The sequence below is a fragment of the Phyllostomus discolor genome, chromosome 13 (genome assembly GCF_004126475.2).
Source record: "Phyllostomus discolor isolate MPI-MPIP mPhyDis1 chromosome 13, mPhyDis1.pri.v3, whole genome shotgun sequence".
Classification (NCBI taxonomy): Eukaryota; Metazoa; Chordata; class Mammalia; order Chiroptera; family Phyllostomidae; genus Phyllostomus; species Phyllostomus discolor.
The window spans coordinates 20,728,145-20,751,022 of NC_040915.2; the positions used below are offsets into that span (position 1 = coordinate 20,728,145).

General features: G+C 47.5%; 1 protein-coding gene across 3 annotated transcripts in view; it reads right to left on the minus strand.

Annotated features, from left to right (window-relative positions):
* Window positions 1–16,427, minus strand: part of PDE6A (phosphodiesterase 6A) — a 54,689-nt gene extending 38,262 nt beyond the window's left edge. For 2 of the 3 annotated variants that reach the window (XM_036014715.1, XM_036014714.1), the window contains exons 1-5: window positions 15,805–16,427; window positions 8,483–8,635; window positions 7,699–7,788; window positions 6,910–7,050; window positions 4,197–4,271 (exon numbers count right to left, since the gene is read on the minus strand). In XM_036014715.1, coding sequence (XP_035870608.1) covers window positions 4,197–4,271; window positions 6,910–7,050; window positions 7,699–7,788; window positions 8,483–8,635; window positions 15,805–16,278 — 933 coding nt within the window. In that variant the 5' untranslated portion in view covers window positions 16,279–16,427. The remainder of the gene's footprint in view (window positions 1–4,196; window positions 4,272–6,909; window positions 7,051–7,698; window positions 7,789–8,482; window positions 8,636–15,804) is intronic. The other variant, XM_036014713.1, reaches the window with a different exon arrangement.
* Between the last annotated feature and the right edge of the window lie 6,451 nt (window positions 16,428–22,878).

The following is a 22,878-nucleotide window of genomic DNA, read 5'->3' on the forward strand; positions in this document are numbered from 1 at the left end:
CATTCCCTGTGCAATTCTATTATGCTTATTAAATAATGGGTTTTCATACATGTTTTTTAAAAAATAACCCAGGAAAGGGGAGAAGGGAGAGGATAACACAACTGGAGATCCCTCCTCCCTGATATGTAACTAATTACATGTCAGCAACTGGACAATGCTGGCTCAGAAGGAGGCAGCAAGAATCTGGAAAAGGTAGAGGTAGAAGCCTTAGGAGAATAAACCACAAAACCTATTTCCCTCACCCCACTCTCTGCAAACAAGTTGAGTGTCTACATACAGTAGCTACTCTGCATGTTCCAGAATGACGGGGCTATATGTGTGCTAAAATAAAAAGATACCAAAATACGGTCAGTAGGAAAAATAAGTCACAAAACAATCATCACATGTGTGGAGGGTAGTAGTGGAAGCGGTGGAATACACACACACACACACACACACACACACACGCACACCCAGGAATATCTGGATATCCATACACATTCCTAAACAGACGGACTGCAGAACCCGTCTGCCTCAGGATGCTGGATTGCTGTGGTGTTCCCTTTTGTACAGTGTGAGCTTTTCACTGTGAATATAAGCAAATTGAATGCTTATAGAACATTTACTAAGAACATTTGCTAAGAGCATTAAAAATGCTAAGAACATTTTAAAAAAGTAAACTTGTACTGTGAAGGCCATTCTAGAAAGCAAAGGTGGCTGTATTAGCTGCTGGGACTTTGATGAGCAAGCGTTTCACCTGGGAGGAGGAGGAGGAGGAGGCTGGCTTTTATGACCTTCTCGACCTTCTGCAGATCTTAGCTTTAGGGCAAGCTCTCCTTGGGCCTGGGCCACTCACTGAGCTCCTGGGCAAGCTGCTGGCTCCCTGGGCCCGCAGGCTGCCTATCGAGGGTGTTCAGAGACTCCTTTAGAAAGGTTAGAAAAGGACTTGTTTTGAAACCTACAGGAGAACTCATTTGCTTTCATAGAAATCAACAAAAAGATCAGTGTGCCCTAGGTAAATATGGCTTTTTCCATACACTCTGTCTCAGCCAAGTTGCCTTCAAGGCCACATTCATGTAAGAATTTGCCAGCCTTTGGAAAATCAAACTTAGCCATCAATGAGCACCTTTGTTACCTTCCACCCGAGCTGCTAAGGCTACGACACAAGGGTCTTTGAAAGAGCCACAGATACAGCCAGAGCCAAGTCAGCATGCATGGAAATGTACCAGTTTTTAAATAAGTGCTATTTTTCGTTCCTTTTTTCCAATAAAGCCTAATCAGCCTGTATAACTTTTTAATAATTAAAATACAGACACGAACAATGTTTTGTTTTTAAAACAAGATGAAGCGAAGGGTAGCTGCCATCTAAAGGGGAGCTTTAGATCCAAGATCTGGGGAGGTTGATTAGTCAAAATCCAGGCAAAAGCTGTATTTTGAGTGTGAATATGGCAGAGAACGTGAGGCAATGGTGTTAGAAGACAAAAGGGAATGTTAAAAAGCATGACTGTAAGGCTAGTTCCCAGAAAGAAAAGCATCCTGGGCTTGGATTTGGGCAAATTATTGGACCCCCTCCAGACCTCCCTCTCTTCAGCTGCCAAATCAAGAAAGTGAGGGGCCTTTTTTATAAACTCGTTGAGAAGCGTACATGGCATGATCCAGGTTAAGTGCCTGGCAGACAGTGAGATTCAACTCAAGTAGCCATGACAACTGGAGTGCCTACTGTGTGTCAGGGCATGATTTATTTTAGTTACCACAGCCCTGTGAAGTCAGCTTGATTGCCCAGGCAGTATAGACGAGGAAGGTGAGGCTGAGAGAGGATCCTCGAGCCCACAAAACTAGCTGGTGGAGCAGGGATGTGAACTCAGGCTCTCTCCCTCCGAGCCCATGCTCTTCCCAGAAGGTCCGCTTTCGGCCTACCTTGACAGGCTGGGTCTGGGCCCCAGCTTAGACCCGTGTGTGCTTTCCTTGCCAGCTGTGTCCTAGGCCTGGAGCTGACTTTGGAGATAGGTTCAATGACCCCTCCTCATAGCTGGGCAAGTGGAAGGCCCAAGGAATTATTTGACCAAGCTCACCTTACAAGTTAGCTGTAAGGCGACAACCAAATCCAAAGTCCTTTGCATTCTGGCCCTTTCCATTTCAATGTAGTGACATACTCTTGCAAGGACTAACTGAGGCCCTTGCCCCCTGAGATGGAGAAGGATTTGGGGAAAGACAATTCTTAACCATTAGTGTGCTATGCACCTCAGTGAAACCAAGACTTCTTGAATTAATCACATGATGGGCAGCTCTCCCTGGAATGGTGCTCACTGAGAAAAAGTCCTGTTCAGTTAGATCTAAAAGATTGGGGTGCACAAGGGTGAAGAGCCACACAAGTTAAAACCTGACATTTCTCTGGCCATACTGGAGTTAGAGGTGACCCCTGAGCTCAGGGCTTAGCTCAGAGAGCTGAATATCAAAGCAGCCAAGGAAACTGAAGCCAGTTGAAGTTAGTGGTGTCTGAAAGCTATGGTGATGTCTATTCCAGGTCCTCCCCTTCTAAATTTCTAGAAGATGAAAGTCCGGCTCAGATTTTGGAGGAAAAAAACCTCAGTGGTAAAATATCAGCTATGCCAACATGAAAAGTTGTACTTAAAAAAGGGAAAGCACACCCAAATCACTTTGACAGTGGTACATGATGCCATCCTTGAAGACTCAGTCTTCCCAAATGAAATCATGAACTTGAGTGGGTAAAAGTAGTTTGAAATTGAACACCAGCAGGTTACAAGGTCCTTTTGGACAAAGCACAGCACACCATGGAGATTACAAAGCTGAAGTCTCTTCTGGCGTGTATATGAAGCTCACGGGCAAGGGTGTTCATTTTGAATTCCCTTCCCAGAGTTTGAATGAAGACTAAATTAGTCTATCTTACACACACACATGCACACACACAGCCCTTTATTTTGGGTAGGGTCAGGGGTGGCTAGGTGGGATCAAGTCTCCATCAGAAAGTGATATACCGTTTGATCCCCATTCACGAAAGGGCTTATGTGAAGAGCACAGGATTAAAGCTCAATTCAGAGCATGACAGCTGCTTACTTATCCTGTGTGGCCTCAGCTAAGGCCCTTCAGTCCTTCTACAGGATCTGTAGGCTGTTTGAGTACCGGGCTATTGACCCTGCATCGTCTCCATATCCCCACACACACCACTCCAGCTTCTCTACAGCGTTTGGGCCTCATCTGGAAAATGGAGCAGTGGTATGAGACCAGCGGTCGCAAACTCAAATGCCCGGAGGCCTAATGGAAACAAAAATGTGAGCAGGGGCCAGGTATTCACAGGAGGCAAGCTGGAGAGCTCAGACCACATTCCAAGGAGGCAGCTGCCACTCAGCTCCCATCAGATTTACCCTGTGGGATTGTGGGCCCAGTTTTGATGGCTCTACTCTTCCAAAGAAATGGAGAATACGGATATTTATGGGAAATACCTTGATTGTTAAGCGCTAAGCTACCAATTCAATTTTTTTAAGTAAAAAGATAAGATTTTTTTTAAATGTATTCAGCCAAACAAGTTTATCTGTTCACTGGAATTGACCTCTGGCTACCAATTCATACACTCTCAGTTAGATAATAAGGATATTTCCGGGTCTAATAGTCTATAATCTGGGACTCCTGCTGGGCAAATTCTTGAGCAAGTTGCTTCACTTTTCTGGGGCTATTTCCTCTTTTTTGGAAAGAGAATGTTGATTCCCTCTTGGTCAACCCCCCTAGGTTTCTGTGAAACTCCAACAAGATATTAAAAACCCGCCCTGGCTGGGGTGGCTCAGTTGATTGGAGTGTTGTCCCATAACCAAAAGGTTGCAGGCTCAATTTCCAGTCAGGGCACATGCCTAGGTTGTGGGTTTGATCTCCATTCCGGGTAAGTAGGATCCCTGACCTGGGCCCTACAGGAAGCAACCAATTGATGTTTCTCTCTCACTTTGATGTTTCTCTCTCCCCTCCTCTCTCTCTAAAAGCAATGAAAATAAAAAATGCTCTCAGGCGAGGATTTTAAAAAAAGATGTTAAAACACTTTGTAAGTTACAGGCTTGGCAATAGTGAGAATTTATAACTTCAAGGGAGACAACCCAACCAAGAGAAGATAAATACTCAAGTGATAAAAAGAGTCAGCAGTTTTTATAGTGCTTTACATTTGCATTTCATTAAACATTTTATCAGATTGAGCAGGACAGAGAGAGACCTACCCTTCCATCCGGAGTCCTGGGACCAGAGTAGGGCGGAACCTCACCCATTAGCACTGGCCACACATCAAAAAACTCCTAGGAATGAGAAAAACAATAATTACATGTCTTGAAAATACATGATGGAAAACACATGAAAACAGTAATTATATATCTTGAAAATACATGTTAGAAAATACAATGTCCCTTGCAGTATCATTTATAAGAGCAAAAACTTAGAAATAACCTTAGTGTCCAATAAGAGGGGACTTAAGAGAGTAAATCAATTATAGTACCTCTAGTAACAGTGATGCTGCAGATGTGTATGTATTAATTAAAAAGGTGCCTAGGATACACTGATGAGTGAAAAATGCGGGGACAAAAAATATAGATCGTGTGTTCCAATGGTCAATGATAGTTAGAAAATGCTCTCAAAGAATTCACAACAAAGCTAATGCTGGTTTTCCCTGGGTGACTGGAACGAGACTATAATTTATTTAGCAATTGTTCCACAGTAAAATGCATTACTTTTGTAATCAGGAAAAAATCCATTTTTTCCAGATAAGAATGAAAAAACAAGGGTGGCAAATATGGATAGATAGCCTTGAACCCGAGAGTCAACAAGAAAGATGGCCTCCGAGGCATCTGGCAAAGTCAGGGGCAGGAAGAAGGGAGAAAGGGGCCAACGCAGGCGTTGCACCACCACTCAGACTTGGGGGAAGAAACCGGCTGGGACACTGCAACAGGTGCTTCCCTGTGCCCCCCAGCTGGCTTCCAGGTGTACACAGAGCTACACAGCTTGGCTGGGGCCAACCCCGGGCCTGGCAGAGAAAGCCTCTGTCCTCTGGTGCCCCCTCTGTTCATGTATTTGTTGATTTTTAGGAACAATGACAGAGCACTGCTGGGTTATGGTGGTCAGAATGCCAAGCCCTCCTGTTCTTGGCCTCTCTCTTATTTAAACAATTTTATCATGGTGTTTGCCTAATATCATCCAGAGGACAAGCAGGAGGGAGCCAGGTTTTTCTTGCCCGCTGACGACAGAGAGAAGCTCAGTTCTGGGTGAAACACGAACTGGAGCCCTACCTGACCCTGCAGTATGCTTGCTACAGAGAAGGACAAGGCACAGGGTGTGCCCTGGGGGAGCTGCCAATCTCAAGCAAGAGACAATCAAGCACTCCAGTGGCTATAACAGGGTGGCTGAAAGCACAGTAGAAGGAGAACAGATGTTAGAGGAGCCCAGAAAAAGGACAAGTATTGTACTTTGGGCTGCTGCTGTCTGTCAAACACCGAGTGTCTCTGAAGATTGTCCCAAGGAGAAGCCGAAGATGTCAGCAAGGGGTTGGTGGAAAGTGGGGCCTATTTATGCCTGTCTTCCTCCCTCTCCCTCTGTCTCTTCTTCTCCCTCTCCCTCTCCTTCTCCTTTTCTTCCACCTCCTCCCTCTCTTCCTCCTCCTTCTCCTCTTCTTTCTTCCTCTTTTTCTTCCTTTTATTTTTAAATAGTTTGATTGAGGTATAATTCACCTATCATACACTATACCCAATTAAAGTTTAATTCAGTGGCTTTTATTGACTTCTTTCGTAATGTTAACAGCTTAGGTAAGAGCTTAGCCACCTGGGCAATAGGTTCTGAGAGTGATTATAGGCAGCCCAGCCCACCTCTAATTGCTAGGCAGTTCCGTCTTTGGGGGATGACTAAGTTAGATTATTCCTGCTGGAATGTGGCTTCCCTGTCTGAGGGGGAGTTCAAAAGAAACAAAGGGCAGAACATGGCCGCACAGAGAAGCCTGCACCTGGGGCAGATCCTCGAAGGTGCAAACTGGGCACCTTAACATGGAGTTTTTTAATTCAACTATTCAGAAATTCTTTTGATTTAAAAAGAGCCATTCATTTGTATGAATCCATTCATATGCTACCTTCTGAAGGACTATCAGAGGGTTTATTGCTACACTAGATCTAAGGTCTTTTCCAGCTTAAGGTTCTGTGATTCATTTATTCATTCAACCAACTATTTGGAGAGTCTCCATTGGTCTGTGCACCGTGCTCAGCATGACAAGACGTAAAAATGAAACTGACAGGAATCCTGTACCTTGGACCTTTGGGATAGGAAATCACAAATCTAAATAACTCTGGAAATCTGTTCCGAGGCAGAAAATGATTGGACTCAGGAGGCAGAGACAGTGAGAGAAAGAGCAAGATGAGAGTCAGTTCGGGGAAACCGAGCTGAAAACCAGTGCTAGGGGCCTTGTCGGTGCTTTCCCCTCAGCCACTGTATCCAGGGCAAGCCTGTATCCTGGACTTTGAGCATCCCGAGGGACCGGACCTGAGCCTCCACCTCAATTTTCTGAGTCAGCCGCGGCTCTCCACACCTTGGAAAGGCTCTTGTCCACCTCTGAGCACATTTCCTGAGAGTTCCTGAAACTGACAATGTCCTTCCTTGTGGACCTTCACCCCGCGTAGAAACTTCTCTGTCATTCACCTACACCAGCCCTTCAAGCCTTCTTCTCACATACGCTTTCTTTTCTAGTTGGCTGGGGAAGATATGGGTTCTTTTTACTCACCTGTGCCCTAGGGCGACTTTTCCCCTTTAAGGGTGGATGTCCCTCTCTTCAGTATAAAACTATGCAAACTTTCTGCACCCTCCCAACCTCCTCCCTGTGCGACTGAACGGGTGACCCGAGTCTGGGCTCCTCTCTGTGTGTGTTTAACCTGTTCTTGCAAAGGTCCCCTCCTTCCTCACCTTCTGCTTGGTCATGTCTAAGAGCCCCACAGAGTATCTGTCGCAGTTGAGGAAGGCTCGGACTGTGTACAGGGCTTTGTGGAACTGTCTTTCGATGTCCGTGAGCTCTTCGAAGACTTTGCTCCCAGACCACAGCAGTATCTGAAAAAACAACAAATCATCGAGTTTTTTTTTTGAGGTACAAAGTAGCAGCTCAGTGAGCTAGAGAATAAAGCCACTCTGGAAAGCTCTCTATAGGGTTTATCTCATTTAACCCTCACAAGAACGTGGAGATAGAGACAACATTATCCCCATTTTATAGACAGAGAAACTGACGTTCAGGGAGGTGAAATGACTGGCCAGCGTACAACTCTTCCCATTTCTTTCCTCTCATAGGTTGCTTAGGAAAATAATAACAACAAGCATTAATTGAGCACAGGTGCTCTACACACGTCACCTCAATTACTATTTAATAATCTTTTGAGGGTGGGACCATAATTATCCCCATTTTTCAAATGGGGAGACTGAAACTTGTAGAGAATAAGTGACTTGCTCAGGGTCTTAGAGCTAATAAGTGGTTTAGCAGAGATTCAAATCCAAGCCACCTGACTTCAAAGCTTGTGCGTACAATCACTCTGGGATATGGCTTTATGAACACGCACTACCTCATACCCCCAGGGGTGTTGCAGAGACTGTAGGGTAGTTCTCAGGTACTTTTATTACCACCTGCCTTTGTAGCCTGATCACGTCGATGCTTCAGGGGAAAAAACAAAGTGTGTCCAGTCCATTCCCTTGAGCCAAACCCCTTACCTGGCCACGCCGAGTCTCACAGTTGTGCAGGTAACTCAGGTGGAACACCTTCATGATTAGATTTGCAAAATTGAGGTACTTGAGAAGAATCTGAAAATCAAAGAGCACGAGGGGAAAGAGATGAGAAGGATAAACCCCTCCTTTGGCCAGTTCTACCATCGGCAAAAGCCTGAATATGTTAAAAGCTTCATCAGAGGCGATTTGAGCAGGTGGACTACGGAATGCTGACTCGTAACATGTTGCATGGTAAAAGTGTAAAACTCACAGCATGTCGAATGTCAATATTGGTAGGGGTGTACTAATGAAGAACAGCTACTATTTATTCAGTTTGCAGTCCTGTGATAAGTAATTTATATATGTTACCTTATCTGATCACCACAAGCACCCCAGGAGATGAAGACTGTAAAATGACTCCCATTTTAAAACTGTTTAAATCCCAGAAATCAGACACCAGACACTAGGGAACACCCCACATTATTATTTCTTACATATAATATAAAATAAAAATAATAGAGGTTCGGGAAATTGAGTAACTTTGCCCAAGTCAAACAGCTAGATATTAGCAAAGCCAAAACAATCATCCCTGAATTCCTGGCTCCAAAGCCCAGAGCCTGAACCATTATCCTGCCCTGCCTCCCTCAGAGAGCATGAGATTAACCACCCCGTCTTACAGATGGGGGACCGAGGGGACCATGGCCAGGCCAACTAGCAAGGCTCAGAAGACTTCATGAGTGGGAAGGAAGGGCTAGCATAAGCACCCCAGCAGTTCCTAAAGCATTCTTACCTCTTCATCTCTCTTGGTGAAGTGGGGCCCGTCCACTTTATTCACAGCCATGATGACAGCCACCACATCCTTGCCGTTCATTATGGGGGAAGCCAAGATGTTCTTGGTCTGGTACTCGGTGAGGGTGTCCACGAAGTCACAGAAGTGTTCATTCTGAAAGAAAGCAGAGAGACAAGAATGGGTGAGCAGATGAAGAGCAAAGGCAATAAAATACCCCAGAGCCCCAGGTTCCCATCTCAGGGGATGGGAGGAGGGGGCTCGCTGTTCCCTAGTGACAAGAGAATAAAGACATTTCTTTTTTCTCCCCATCAGCAGGGTGAGGCAATCAGAGAGGATTCCTGCCCTGGAAGCCTCCAGAGCTGAGTAGAATGTCTGGGACCCACCCTACTGAGGGCTGCTGAGCACGTGTGGACAGAGCCCTCAGGAGCCCTGGGGCAGGGGCATGGAGGGGCTGACTTTGCCTGGGGAGGAAGGTTTAGAGAAGGCTTACTTAACGTGGTGACAGTTAAGCCCAAAATAGAGACTAGAATGAGAAAAACACCTTTGTGAGTATAATAAGCCCAGTTGCAAGCAGGTGTTGTGCCTGGTACTTTACCTGCATCATCTCACTTGAATCGTCCCAATAACCTATGAGAAAGGGACCATTAGTGCCCATCTTACGGGGGGGGGGGGGAACTGAAACTCAAGAAGGTTAACTTTACTTGTTACTTGTGTAGGTGACTCCAAAACCTGCTCTTGGCTCTGCTGCCTTTTGGGAAAGCCTGGGTGAGGTTGGACCTGGGTCTAGGGCATTGGACCAAAGAATACGTTACTTTTCAGCTTTTTTAACGTTCCAGTTCTAGCACTACACAGCCAGCCCAGTGGACATCCCCACTCTACCAATCTTAATAGGAGCCCCACTATGCATCAGGCCTCATGCTAAACACTGGAGATACAGGGGAGACTAAGTTTCAGGCCAGTTTGTTGATAAATCAGTAATAGTGATACAGGACACAGTGGCTGGCTCAGGAGTGTGGCTCCACACCCCGTCCCTAAACCAGCCTGGGAGACCAGTATAGGACAGTGCAGTCTCTGTGCTCAGAAAGAGGAGACAAGTCCCCAGTTGTTGTCTTAAATCCAAAAGAATCCACCTTTCTGTTTCCTGGTGGCACGGTGAGGTTTAACAACTGTCAACATTGACTGGGACACAAGCCAGGCCAGCCATGCACAGCTCATGCTGCTCCGAGAGTGGAAATGTATCTCATAGAGGCAATTCAGAGAGCTTTGTGAGAAATGGGTGTGCAGAATCTTTTGCATGATTCAGAAATGCAGAGTGTGTTGCTCTGCATCTTTGGATTTCTTCCAGAAAGAGTGGGATTAAATAAACAGGCAACAGCATGGTTGTCAATGAAGCTGTCTCAAACCTGGTGAAGGGGGGAGGAATTAAGAGAAGCCTGTCATGCTGTACTTGAATTAGCACTGGCGGATTAAGCAAAATCCGCCAGTGCTAATTCCACAGTACATTTTCCAGGTCATTCTCGAAGGATACTGATGAAGTCCCTGAGCCCAGGTCTGGGCAGGGCATGCTCACAAGGTCAATTTAGTCTTGCAGTATTCACTGCTCCTCTACCAGGGAAAGCAATGCACGGGCCTCACCTGCATCTGAGGAAAATACCACTAAATCCACCAGAACCCTCCTTCCTTCTGAGTTTTCAGCCCTGGAACTCCCCTTGCAAATAACACAGCTTCTAGTTGACTGGCACTCACACATTCATTGCCGTCCTTATATTTTCAGCATGTAAAGTATTCTAAGCCGTATCACAGAACCTCTTGTTATCACAGGCAAAGGGGTTTTAGAAGCATTTAGTTTAGACTGTTTATTTTCAGGCCCAGGAATCAGACGCCCAGCTCTGGAAAGTCATTCATTCATTCAGTTAACATTAAAGGAGCTCCTTCCGTAAGGAGGGTAGGTACCGTTCTAGACCCTGGGGCTACCAGATGGGTAGGCTTCTCTCTCTGGTGAAATGGGAAAGGCAGACAAAAGGGGTAGGCAGACAAAAAAGGGGTAAACAACTCCCCATTCTCCCTCCAGGCTGTGTAACTGCTTTGAAGGAGAAAAAGAGGACGGTGCTTTAGAAGAGTTGGATGGGAGGGAAGGATGAAGCTACTTTAGTGAGTGAAGGTGGTCAGGGAGGCTCCTCTGAAGAAGTGATCCTGAGAGCCGAAGAATCCAAGGAACCGGGCAAGTGAAGCACATTCCAAGCAGGAAACACAGAGAAGGCAAAGGCCAGGGTGGGCAGTGATCTGAGAGACAGAAAGAAGACCAGTGTGGCTGGAGCATAGGGAGGGAGAAGGAGAGCGGAGGGCAAGGAAGCTAGAGATGTAGGCAGGGCCCCTCTGGCAGGGCCTTGCAGGCCGCTGCACAGGGTTTGGGTTTTTACTCCAGTGCAGCGCAGCCCTGCTTCTCGCTCCCAGACTCCTCAACTCCTGTTTGCATACACTCACAGGGCTGAGTTCTGTTGGGTCTCCCAAGGAGATCCGCTGCTTATTGAATAATGATGATGTGCTAGGCCCAGAGCCCGACAACCTACGTGTGTTGTCTCACTCATTCTCACATCAACCTGTCCCCTGGAACCACCGCTTTCCCTGTTCCATAGACAATTCCCTTGCTGGCAAGTGCTATAGCCACTTCATTCACTGACACACTGACTCATTCATTCATTCACTCATGCTTCCTGAGCACCGGCTGTGTGGGAGGCACTGGATATGCCAGCACTGCTGGGAAAGATGAGGCTGTCCTCACTGGGTGCTCACAGCAGAGTGGGGACATCGTGTAACAAACAGATGAACCCACCATTCAAACCATAATATAGAATGCTCCCGTGGGACGAGTGGTACCCTGGAGCCCCGGGGAGGGAGAGACCTATTCTCTGAGTGGCTTCAGGGACCAGTCAGCACGTTGTCAGTAGTTGAAACCTCTCCAAGCCTCAGTTTCCCCTTTGGTAAAAACAGAGTGTTGGGCCAGGTTCTTCTAGAGGTTTCTTTCTGGTCCAGAGGCTGGGTTCCCAGGCTCGTAGGAAGAGAAGGAGAGCAGGAAAGCAGGACAACAGATATGAGAGTCTTCGAAATGACTGTTCTTTCAGGCTCAGTCTTCAGAAGTGGGATTTGCTGGAGTCTCAGAAAAGCTCACTGTTTTCCCTTACTCTCACGTTACTAGTACATTCCTTATGCCACTTCCGACACCAGACGTGTGGGTGTTTTCTCCAATTCTCTGATGCCAGCGGAGTGTCCTGCAACTCAATTCTTTCCTTACACTACCTGCCTGGAGCTAGCATCAGATCCCACAAGTTAAGGGTTCAGTCCCATAAACTGCCCCTGCTGCAGACCCCAGTGACGAGTCCCAGGGTGTCACCTGTGCTTCTGACCGACCAAGTGTACTGGAGTTCCCACAACCCCCTCCTGGGGCTGGGTAATTTGCTAGAACAGCTCATAGAACTCAGGGAAACATGTACTTGTATTTATATATTTATTATGTAATAAAGGATCCTGATGAGCAGCCACATGAAGAGATATGCAGGGCAAGGTCTGGGAGGGTCTTGAGCACGGAAGCTCCTGTCTGCATGAAGATGGGGTGCGCCACCCCTCTGGCACATGGATGTATGTGTTCACCAACTCAGAAGCCTTCTAAACCTAGTAGTTTGGGGATTTTTATGGAGGCCTTGGTATGTAGGCGTGACTGATTATACTCCATTTGCAGCCCCTCTCCCCTCTCTGGAAAATGGGGCATGGGGATGTAAGCACCTAATTCAAGCATCTGATTGATTGAAAGACTCAACCACAGCTTGGTCTTTCTGGTGACCAGCCCCCATCCTGGAGCCCACCAAGAATTGCCTCATTAGAAGAAAAGCACACCGCCCACCCAGCAAACTCCAAGGGATTTAGGAGCTCTGTGTCAGATGCTCTTATCACTCAGGAACCAGGACAAACACCAAATGCATCTTTCTGACTATAGAGCACAATATCACAGTCGACGAGGGAGGAGCCGTCATCTCTTCATTCACTCAGTGCACTGTACTGAGTGCCCACAATGTCCCAGGCCCTGGACCAGGTGCCAGAAACCAGTGGTGAATCAGACAAGAAGAGACAGTCCTCTCATGCTTTCCAAATAGGAGAAAGAGTAAGAATGAACATGCAAACAAATATTGAATGGCAAAGAGGCTTGCTAGATTTAGCAGATAAACACCGCAGCCTAGTGACATTTGCATTTCAGATAAATAAATCGTTTTTTAGTATAAGTGTGTCCTAAATATTGCACAGGACATACTCACACTGAAATATTATTCTTTGTTTACATAACAGATATAATTGGGCATCTTTTATTTTATCCAGCTGTGCTAATGCCAAGTCTTTCCGAGAAGATCCCAAGGAGGAGCAGGAATACACTAGAGCAGGAAGAACCACATCGCAAACCTGAGAAACGTCTCCATTCATGGCTTCACATTTCACAAGTTCCATGACTGTACCCATTTCCTAGGTTTATGAGGGCACTGAAGGCTCAGGGTGGCATTTGCTGGTGGTCCGGGGACAACCAGACCCCGTCTATACCATCTTCCTCCTCCTTCTCCACCCAATCCCCAGTCGCAGCCCGAGCCCCACGTGGAGTGAGATTTCCCAAGAAGGAGCAACAGGAAAAGCAAACACCGGCAAATGCCAAGTGCACGAGGACAGCTGGCCTGGGGTGGCTTCGCCCCCAGGCTTGCATCACTAACCAGGGCTGGCAAACTGCCACAGAAACACAGGTGTCACTTCCAGAGTGACCCTGGGCTTGAACAGAGAGTGGCAGGCTGTCCCTTAGCACGGGGCTCAGCAAATTCATAGCCTGGGATCTTTAAAATCAGAGAACTTCCCTACATTCTCAGTCCTGCAGCACCAGGGTCCAGTGGAGCTCCAGGCACCTATGTTCTCTGTTTTGCCTACAAACAGAATCTACATAGAAAGCTCCGGAAGGGCAAGACTGGCTTCTTCTCCAGATCCCATGCAGATCTGGCACAGCGTCCACTCCACCACCAACAAAACAGTTGTAACAGAAACAAGAAGCAGGAGCTGCCACTGGGAGCCACTATAGCGTGCCCAGGACCCTGCTAGAAGAGAAAGAATTCTCTCGTTTAATCCTCCTAGAGCGCCGAGAAGCAGGCATTCTCACCCCATTTAGTAAAGTAGGGAGTGAGCCCAGAGAAGCTGAACAGTTTGCCATGGCCATGTTCTTAGCAAGTGACTGACTGAGCCATAGTTCGCACCCAGATTTGACCTACAAATCTGGCGTACACATAAGGGGGAGGAACAGAATAGCAGAGCAGAGTGTGGGCACAGTCCAGAGTACTTGGGGTTAAATCCCTACTCTGCCCCTTTCTATCAGCGTGACTCAGAGCGAGTTACCTAAGTATCTGGGTTTCAGTTTCATCATCTGTGATACAGGTGTAATCAAAGTATGTCACAGGACTGTGACAATCCCTGCGGCTGCAGTTAAAGCCTAGGGAGACCTGCAGGGAGAACAGAGTCCAAGCCGGGTGTAGATCAGTCCCCAGGAAAGCTCTCTGGGCGCAGAACCATTTCTCCTACCCCAGGATGTCTGAGGGGAGATGAGGGAGAGAGGAATTCCATAGGAGTGCAGCCTCGTGTGTTTCAAAGAAAACCATCTCCCACACAGGCCTGGGTCTGCGCTTCTTAACTTGCCAAGGAACCCAGGTCAGAAAGGTGGCCCGCCTGAATTCCGCATCTGTGGCTGTGAGCCCTGGCTCTGCCCTAACCCCTCCGTGACTTTGAGCGAGCCCCTGCTCAAGCTCTCCTGGCTGCAGGCTGCTTTCATTAAATAGAGCCAGTTGGATGAGATGATCTCTGAAGCCCCCTCCTTTTAGTCTTACGACCCTTCATTTGAAATAAGGCCAGAGGTAAGGCGAGCACGAAGACACAGATATCCAGTCTGGAACTTGGAAGTGACCAAACACAGGCCGCTGGTTTGGCCAGTACAGCAATAAAAGAGGCCTGCATGGGCCTTGCCGTCAAGGGGCAGACGTTCTTCTGGGTGAGACCGGTGTTCAAGGAGTAGAGTTGACCCTTGAGCAACACAGGTTCAAACCGCATGGGTCCACCTACAGGTGGATTTCTTAAACCCATGCAGTTCCAGTCGTGTTGTTCAAGGTTCAACTGTGTGGTATAATTTCTTGATTGCGAGTCTTTTGTGCCAAGTGTTTGCTGAGCATCTGCTTTGTGCCAGACGTTTGCTAGATTCTGGGCCCTGGAATGGAGTGGGGAATGAGGCAGGCAGAGTCCCCGACCTCTACGACTTATTTACGGTGATCGCTGGTGTTAGGAAGGGGACTGTAACAGAGGCATCTGGGCTGGCCTCCCGGAGGAAGTGCCCTTTACACCGAGATCTGAAGGATCAGTAGGAGAGGGCCCTGGCAGAGGGCTGTCGCAGAGCTGCTTGAAGTGATTGGCCCCAAGAGATCAAAGAGGTCTTTGTCAGAGCTGCCAGTAGACTGCCACGGAACACTGGACTCTGAGAAGAAAAAGCCAAGTGCTCAGCCAAATAGCGTTGGCATTTCCTGGACAGAATGAGACAGGCTGCCATCCTGTGTCTCCTGGATGTGATGCCCCAAGAAGAACACCACGTCAGCTCTGTGGTGCTGCTGCCAGAGACACAGAATCTGAATCTAATCATGCAGACACGTCGGACAAGCCCACGTGGAGGGACATTTCTGCATAGTATTTAGCCTGTCCCCTTCAAAAACGTCTGCATCAGAGAAAAGAGACAGGCTGAGGACTCCCCGTGGGTTCAAGGAGACTGCAGAGACAGCGCCACGTGGGTCCAGCTGAGACAACTGGCAAAATCAAATATTGACCGTTTAGTGATAATAGTGTTGTATCAACGTGACATTTCCTGAATTTGATCATCGTGCTGTGCGCATGAAAGACCTGTCCTTGTTCTGGAAATACAGAGCAAAGCACTTAGGGTTCAAGGGCATGTGGTCTGCAACTGACTCCCAGGCAGATCAGAAGAAATGGAGACATAAAACAAATGTGGCAATTTAGAGGAAAGTGAATTTAGTGAGTTTAGATGAAAGATATACAGTTCTTTGTACTATTTTAAAACTCAACTAAGTTTTTTTTAAATAAACAGACATAAATAAAAAAGTAATGAAATAAAGAGAAGCGCCAAGTCATCACTAGCCCAGTCTGGCGGCCAGCAGTGCCCGCCCCCCCCCGCCCCCCCCCCACCCACTGGTACCCCGGAACCCCATGGAATAATGCCCCCTGCCCTCCCTCTTATGGGGAAGGGGTACCTCTTCTGTGTTGGGGACATTGACGAGCTTCTTAGAGTGTGCGACGTGGCCCACCACGCCCATGTCCAGGGGGAACACGATCTCCGAGTCGGGCATCACCAGACACTCCTCGAGGACGGCATCTTTGTGGACGCTGAAGAGCCGGGTGGCTAGCTCCGCGGTGCCGTTTCGGGCCCTGTACATGAACAGGCTCATGCGGTCTGCCTGCAGGAGGAAGCACAGCTTCTTCATGACGTTGAAGATGCATTTCTCCGCCTGCAAGTTCTCGCGAAAGTCCCGCAGGAGGTCGAAGATGATTTCGCTCTCCTCCACGCTGCTCAGCGAGTGGTAGTTGCTAAAGTCCACGGCGGCCTCCTTGGCCCCCAGCAGATCTGAGATGACCTTGGCCCGGTAGCGGAGGTCGTAATACTGTCTGGCAAAGCCGACATTCGCATCCAGGAACTTCTTCACCTCCTCTGCGGTCACCTCGCCCATGGCCGGGAAGTGTAGGGGTTACTTCCGTGGAGGGGCTGAGACTGGCCCTCTGAGGCCAGTTTTGCCGTCTGTGGCAGACCTGAGTCGGGATGCGTCCTGCCCCACCTGCACTTCTCTAGGTCTTGTCTGTAAATCTCACAGATATTGCTGCGTAGGAGAGGGAGTGAGCTTGGGAGATTAAATCATTACTATTCCCCAAGAACAGGGATTATGAGGATCAGCGCCTTCCAGATGCTGCTGGGGCCCAGGTGGGTGAAGGCCAGGGTTCTCTTTTCACCTTGGCCCACTGACAACTCCGGAGAGATTTCTGCACAGAACCGCAAGTGAGCTCAACTAAAAGCAAAATGAATCAAAACAGAAAACACTGAAGCCGGGGCTGCAAAAGTGGCAGCACGAGGACCACCTACATTTGACACAGAACCCTCCATTAACTGCTTGCAGAATTGTGTGGCTTCTCGTGGAGAACTGGAAGATCTACTAGCTGTGCTCACTTTCCTCTACAGCAGGACAGTTAGAACTGAGAGGGGCTGCCCACCCAGCCCCTGGCCCTCACCCTACCCCTTGTGCCCCCTTCCCCAGGGCCTCCCCAATTTGGGGGCCTCACGGTGCATGCTCACTGCTCAGTTGGCTCCTCCTGTGTACCCTGTGGGTGTGGCACCCCTGGGCCCCTGTCTCACAATCCCTGCATCAAGGTCTTTCCCAGATTTAGATGTCAAAGCTTCTCTCATTTTAGAATTCAAAGGGCCCTCATAACTACAACATCTTTCATAGTTTTTCTTTTATTACAAAATACATATTCACAGTGGAAAATAAGCAAAGAAGACCATTAGTTGCCCATAGTCCTGCTACTCGGAGGTCATCTCTAGCTAACATTTCAGTTTCCGTCCTTTCTGTAGAGGCTTAAACTTTATTTAAAATCCATCAAGCCCCTGATTATTCCCTTGGCTCTTTAATGTGCTTTTCCTGGCATAGTCCCTCCCTTCCGGGGTAGTCTGTCAGTCAGAAGCCCACACAGTAGTCTAGATGCTATCAGCTCCGGTAAGTCTCGAAACACCGGATTCCCTACTGCAGTGCGGCTCCAGCGCACAAGCGGGGGAGGACACGTTCTTTGTGGATGAACCGCACTTGAGCCTCCCTGAATATACCTGCTGGAGCCCAGCATCGCTGTGTTGTAAACACTGAGGAATGCAGGATTGTAGACCGGCTGGCACTTTGAACGTAGTAGATGAACTTTAATGGAAAGTGACTGCTTCCTTTGCTGGAGAGTATAACAAATTTTGGGGGTACTGCACCCATGCAGCACTGCCCCTGGTCTGGGCAGGCCACGCAGCAATGTGCACGTCTCCAAACGCTGCCACCATCAATGACGCAAGCCCTCTGTCCGGAATGCTCTTCCCCAGCTCTTCATGCACCACCTCCGCCTCAGCTGTAAAGTCTCAGCGTCTCAGCTCAGGCTCCTCATCCCTGGCTGTCTCATCCCAAGGAGCTCCCAACTGCCCCCTCCCTGGTTCCTGCCTGTCCTGTCCTCTATTCATTTCCTTTTTTGCATGTATTACTATCCGAAATTATCTTGTTTGCTTTTTGTTTCCTTGTCTGTTGTATGTCTTCACCTCTGTACTGTGAGTTCCATGAGGCAGGGCTGTTATATGCAGGGGGCCCACCTCCTAACAGGCCTGTGGGACGGGCCTGATTTTAAACATCAGTGGGAAGGTATCAAGCTTCTTTCGTGGGGAGTGGGGCTGGCAATAGGGAAGGGAGGGATAGTTTTGTGTAAGTGGTCCAGAAAAGCCCACATCCTGCTAGATAGAGGAAAACAGGGTTGCAGGCCCAGCTCTGCCACTGACTCATTCTGCGACCTTGTTACGTCCTGTCCCCTCTCAAGGCTTTGGCTTTCCCTGTTACCGAAACCGGACAGTTGCACAATGTGTCTCTAACACTCCCGGACCCCTGACTCCGAATGCACCTGGAGTGACGGAAGGTTGGCCGGGAATGGCTGACCTCTCTGTTTCTGACCACGAGCCTCGCTAAAGGATTTTCTTGGAAGAATAGTCAGGACTATTTATTTAGAATGATCGTTACTCCAAATTTCACAGGTGAGGAAGCAGAAAAGCTTTGAAAAGTTAGCTCACTCAAATCACAGGTGATTTTTTTAGAATTCTTTTTATTGAGATATAATTCACAAAACATAAAATCATCATTTTAAAGTGTGCAGGTCGATGGTTTTTAGTGTATTCGTCATGCTGTGGCACTGGTAATCTATTTTATCTCTCTGTGGACTTGCCTGTTCTGGATGTTTCACGTAAATTGAATCATACGATACGTGGCTTTTTGTGTCTGACTACTTTTGCTTAATTTTTTCAAGGTTCATCCATGCTGTTGCATGTATTAATACTTCATCCCTCCCTTTTAATGGCCATCCAATATTCCGTTGTAAGTTATTCCATTTTTACCCATTTATTAGTTAATGGACATTTGGGTTATTTTCACTTTTTGGCTGTTATAAGCATTCGTGTGCAAGTCTGTGGGGGCATGGTTTCAGTTCTCTTGGGTCTATACCCAGGAGTGGAGTTGCTGGGTCCAAAGGTGATTCTAAGATGCTGAGCTTCAGAGTAGACTGAAGTCATACAGGGAGAGCCTGGGTGATGTGGTTTCAGTGAGAAGTCTGGAGGGACAGCCACCAAGGTCCCTGTGCTGAGTCCCTCTCCCACAACGTCCACAGACACCTTTTTTCCTAGGTCCAGGATGACATCAGCCTGGGGGAATGTACTAGCCCCACCCCCCACCTCCCACCTCCCACCTCTCTGCGGGCCCCGCCCTGCCGAGGTCACACCCTGCAGAGGAGTCCAGCCTGAGACCCGGATGCAGGCTCTCCAGAAGCGCTCTGGAAGGGGTCTGGAACAGGCTCAGGTGGGTAGCGGAGACACACAGGGAGGCCTCTCTCCACACAGCCAAATCTTGGTCTGTTTTAGCCTGATAAACTCTGCTGGCCTCGCCCTGATGCCTTCCTGAGACCCTGCCTAACCAAAAAGCTCTGCAGGCCCCAGTGGTGGAGGCTACCCTTGGTGTACTCGGAGACTTTTGCTAAGTGGCCTCAGACTGTGAATCTCTATCAACCTGGTAAACACCACCTACTCCTACCCGGTGACTCACTGGGAATGAAACTCTCACATTGCCAGAGGCTCTTCCAGTGACTGCACCTAATAGGCAGCTGGCAGTTGGAGGCAGATCTTGGCGATGCTGTGGGCCTTTTGCTGACCTGCCCCCAGGCTCGGTGCTGGTGGAAGCCAGACTTGGCATGCAGCCTGCCCCTCCCACGTGCACCCAGGCCCAGCAGAGGCAACCAAAAACTGTGGATCACTTCGTACCTCTGAACAGGTAGCTCAGGGCCAGTCACAGCCAGGGCCTGACATGGCTATTGTGGATGTCAAATGAGATAACATATTGTACAGTGCAGTATGTGTAGTGCAAAGCTATGCACCCCGTGCCTATGAAGTTGAACTATATGAAATTGCCCCTGTTGGACTTTTTTGTCCTACACAAATGGTGATGTCATACTGTTCAACTTAATAGGAGTTATCTAATCATTATTAGTTATCATAACTACCAAAGATTAACAGGATTACCCTAAAGATAGTGAGATATGTGTCACAAAAAACAGAGGACTTGGCAAAGAGAATTCAGACATCAGTATGCAAATAAGAAGATGAATCTGGTGATAGCAAGATAGTGAGAAGGCTGTCGCAATCTTTCCAGAGATCTGAGGAACCAGCAAGAAGCAAGAGGAGTGTGAGAGACATACTGGCTGCCTGGGGTAGGTAAGGAGGCCGGAGAACCGACGGTGCCGGCCTGAGGGATCCGTGTGTCAGGAACCCAGCAGGAGCCTCGGCACTGAGTGTCCCCCTCTGGCACATTTTACTGGCATTAAATGTGGATTTGGCCTCCGTTTCCCAATCAGCGGCCTTTCCCCTTCTGGTTCTCCAAACCCCATGGCCTCTGGCCCCATCAGCTAGCCCTTAGAATGGCTGGAACAGCCTGGCTGGTGCCCACCCTCACTCTATACTGCCCTGGTGCACTCCCATATTTCATTTGCTTTTACTCTTCACCTTGAGGTGATAGCAGTTACTAATTGTCTGGCCACCTGTTGACTTAGCAACTTTATGCAGTTACCTGGGCTTCCTGTTGGGTCTGTTCCTGGAGCGCAGCTACTCTGTGAAGCTCTCTTTGTTTTACCTTGGGAGTCTAACCCAAGCCAGTGGGTGAGCCATGTAAAAGTGTCTTTCTGTGCATTTTTCAAAAGCTCTGATTCTGAAAGGGATCTGTAACTCGAAAGCAGTTAGGAACTTTGGGGAATCCTGAAAAGTCGGGTAAAATTAGGTCCTAAAAACAAGCTTTGTGACCATACTAGTAGAAAAGGAACAGGTATAAAGATACACTTGGGCTTTAGAACTGGAGGAGCTGAGTTCCAATGCTCTCCTGTAATTTACAGACTTTGACACCGGGCAAATTAGTTAATCTCTGGTCTCAGTTTTCTCATTTGCAAACTGTGGATAACAGTGATACTTATTTTAGAGAGTCGTAGTGAGGGTTAGAGGCAGTGTATGGACTGAACTTGGTTGATGGACAGTTCTCAATAAATGTAGCCATTAATAATGATAATGTAAGCTGAGCATGAGGCAGTGATGTTCAGTAAAAAGCAGAAGTAATGCAAATATATCTATTTTCCTATTCTTTTTTAACTAAAATTGTTATTGTTCTCTTTAGAAAGTAATACATCTCTGTGTTGTAGAAAATTGAGAAACTTTGGGTAAATAAAAAGAATACTTCCCACTCAGAGAAACATTTTGATATACATCCTTCTTTCCCAATGATATAAATATAATTTTTAAAACAAAACTGTGATTGTACAATATATATATATATATTTTGTCAAACAATGTATTTAAACATCTTTATGTGCATTAAATATTTTTTTACTATGTGATTAATGGCATCATAGATTTCCACTGGGTGGCTGTAGTATAATTTATTTAACATACTTCAACTGTTAGTTATTTAAGCTGTTTCTAATCTTTTGATATCATTAATAAACATTTGTGTTGTTAAACCTTTACACACATGCTTGATTATATTCTTATGTTCTTAATTAAAAAAAACCAAACTTGCCCCAAAAGACAAAACAATTTAACTACTAATTCTTTAAGAAGTTGTCTGGCTATTCAAAACTATGAGAGTTTAAGTTTAAAAAAATAACGGGAAAGTCAGTATTGCAATGCAGAGATCACGTTCTATTTTGAATGGCCGTCTTCCCCAGCACCCAGCACAGATCCCTGAAAACAGATCCGGGCGGTGGGGCTTGGGGTCGCTGTGAAACGTCAAATAACAAATCACTTGCTGTATCTCAATATTTGTGGCAAGTGTGAATTCTGCTCCACCCCAGGTATAAGAGTCACATTTCTTTTCTTTTCCAAATCAAATGTTGTATGTTCCAACCCCCCATCCCACAGTACTGGCAGGACATTCAATCCGAATAATCATGGTGACCGTTGCCTCACCCCAGGCTCGAGTGAACACCTCTCGGTCTGATTCAGTCCAGCAGGGGAAAAGCCCCCTGACCGTCAGGCCACACTGCTACCACAGATGTGCCCCTCGTCCAAGCTGGTGTGGACCCAAAAAGGCCAACCATTCTGCTCTTTACCTGGGATCAGAGGTTGTTGCTATGGCTCTAGCCTCCCAGGGCAGAGAAAGGCCCAGATCCTTGCCACAAAAGGATCCTGCAAAGCCTAGGACTCCGTCTCCATCCTGAGGAGATTTTCAAAAAATCTCCTCCCTCCCGATTACATGGCTCTCCATCCTTTCCCCCTCCAGGACAATTCGGCCTAATTTCCCTCAAAGGTCCAAAGCAGGAAGGGATCTCCTTTTGAGCCCGAGAATGGTAGCTTCCTGCTCTGCCACACAGCAGCCCTGAGAGGCAAGGGATCTAGGAGGGCCAAGCCCCTTCTGGGGACTGGGGAAGAGGGGGCAGAAAAAAATACCGGAAATCATTCAATGCACTCTTTGTAATATTTTTTAAAAAAGAGGAACAACATAAATTCCCTCGATGTTTAACTAAATGACAGTACACCCAAACAATAGAATGCCACACAGGCACTGTGGCCAAGGATGGCTACCCCAATATTTCCCATCCCACATGTGCTTCTTACAATTCACTTTGACACTTCGCCCTTTGAGGCTTGGGGCCTATTGCCCTCCCCTTGAAATCAGACAGGCTTTTATAACGTTCAGCCAACAAAGGGCAATAGGAGTAAGGCTATGTGACTTCCAAGGCTGAACCGTAAAAGGCTGCACAGCATCCTCTTTGCTTGCAGGAACACTGGCTCTTGAAGCCTTTAGCTGTCATCTAAGCACAGACGGCCCTGAAACTTCGTGGTGTGAGGAAGCCCAAACTGGCCCACAGAGAGACACACAAGAAGCTACAGGAAATGTCCAGACGGCCTTCAGCTGCTTCGTCCCCCACTCCCTGCCCCAGCTGTAGCCACCGTCTGACTGTAGCTCTATGAGACACGCCCAGGCAAGTTTTTACCAAACTCCTGACCCACAGAA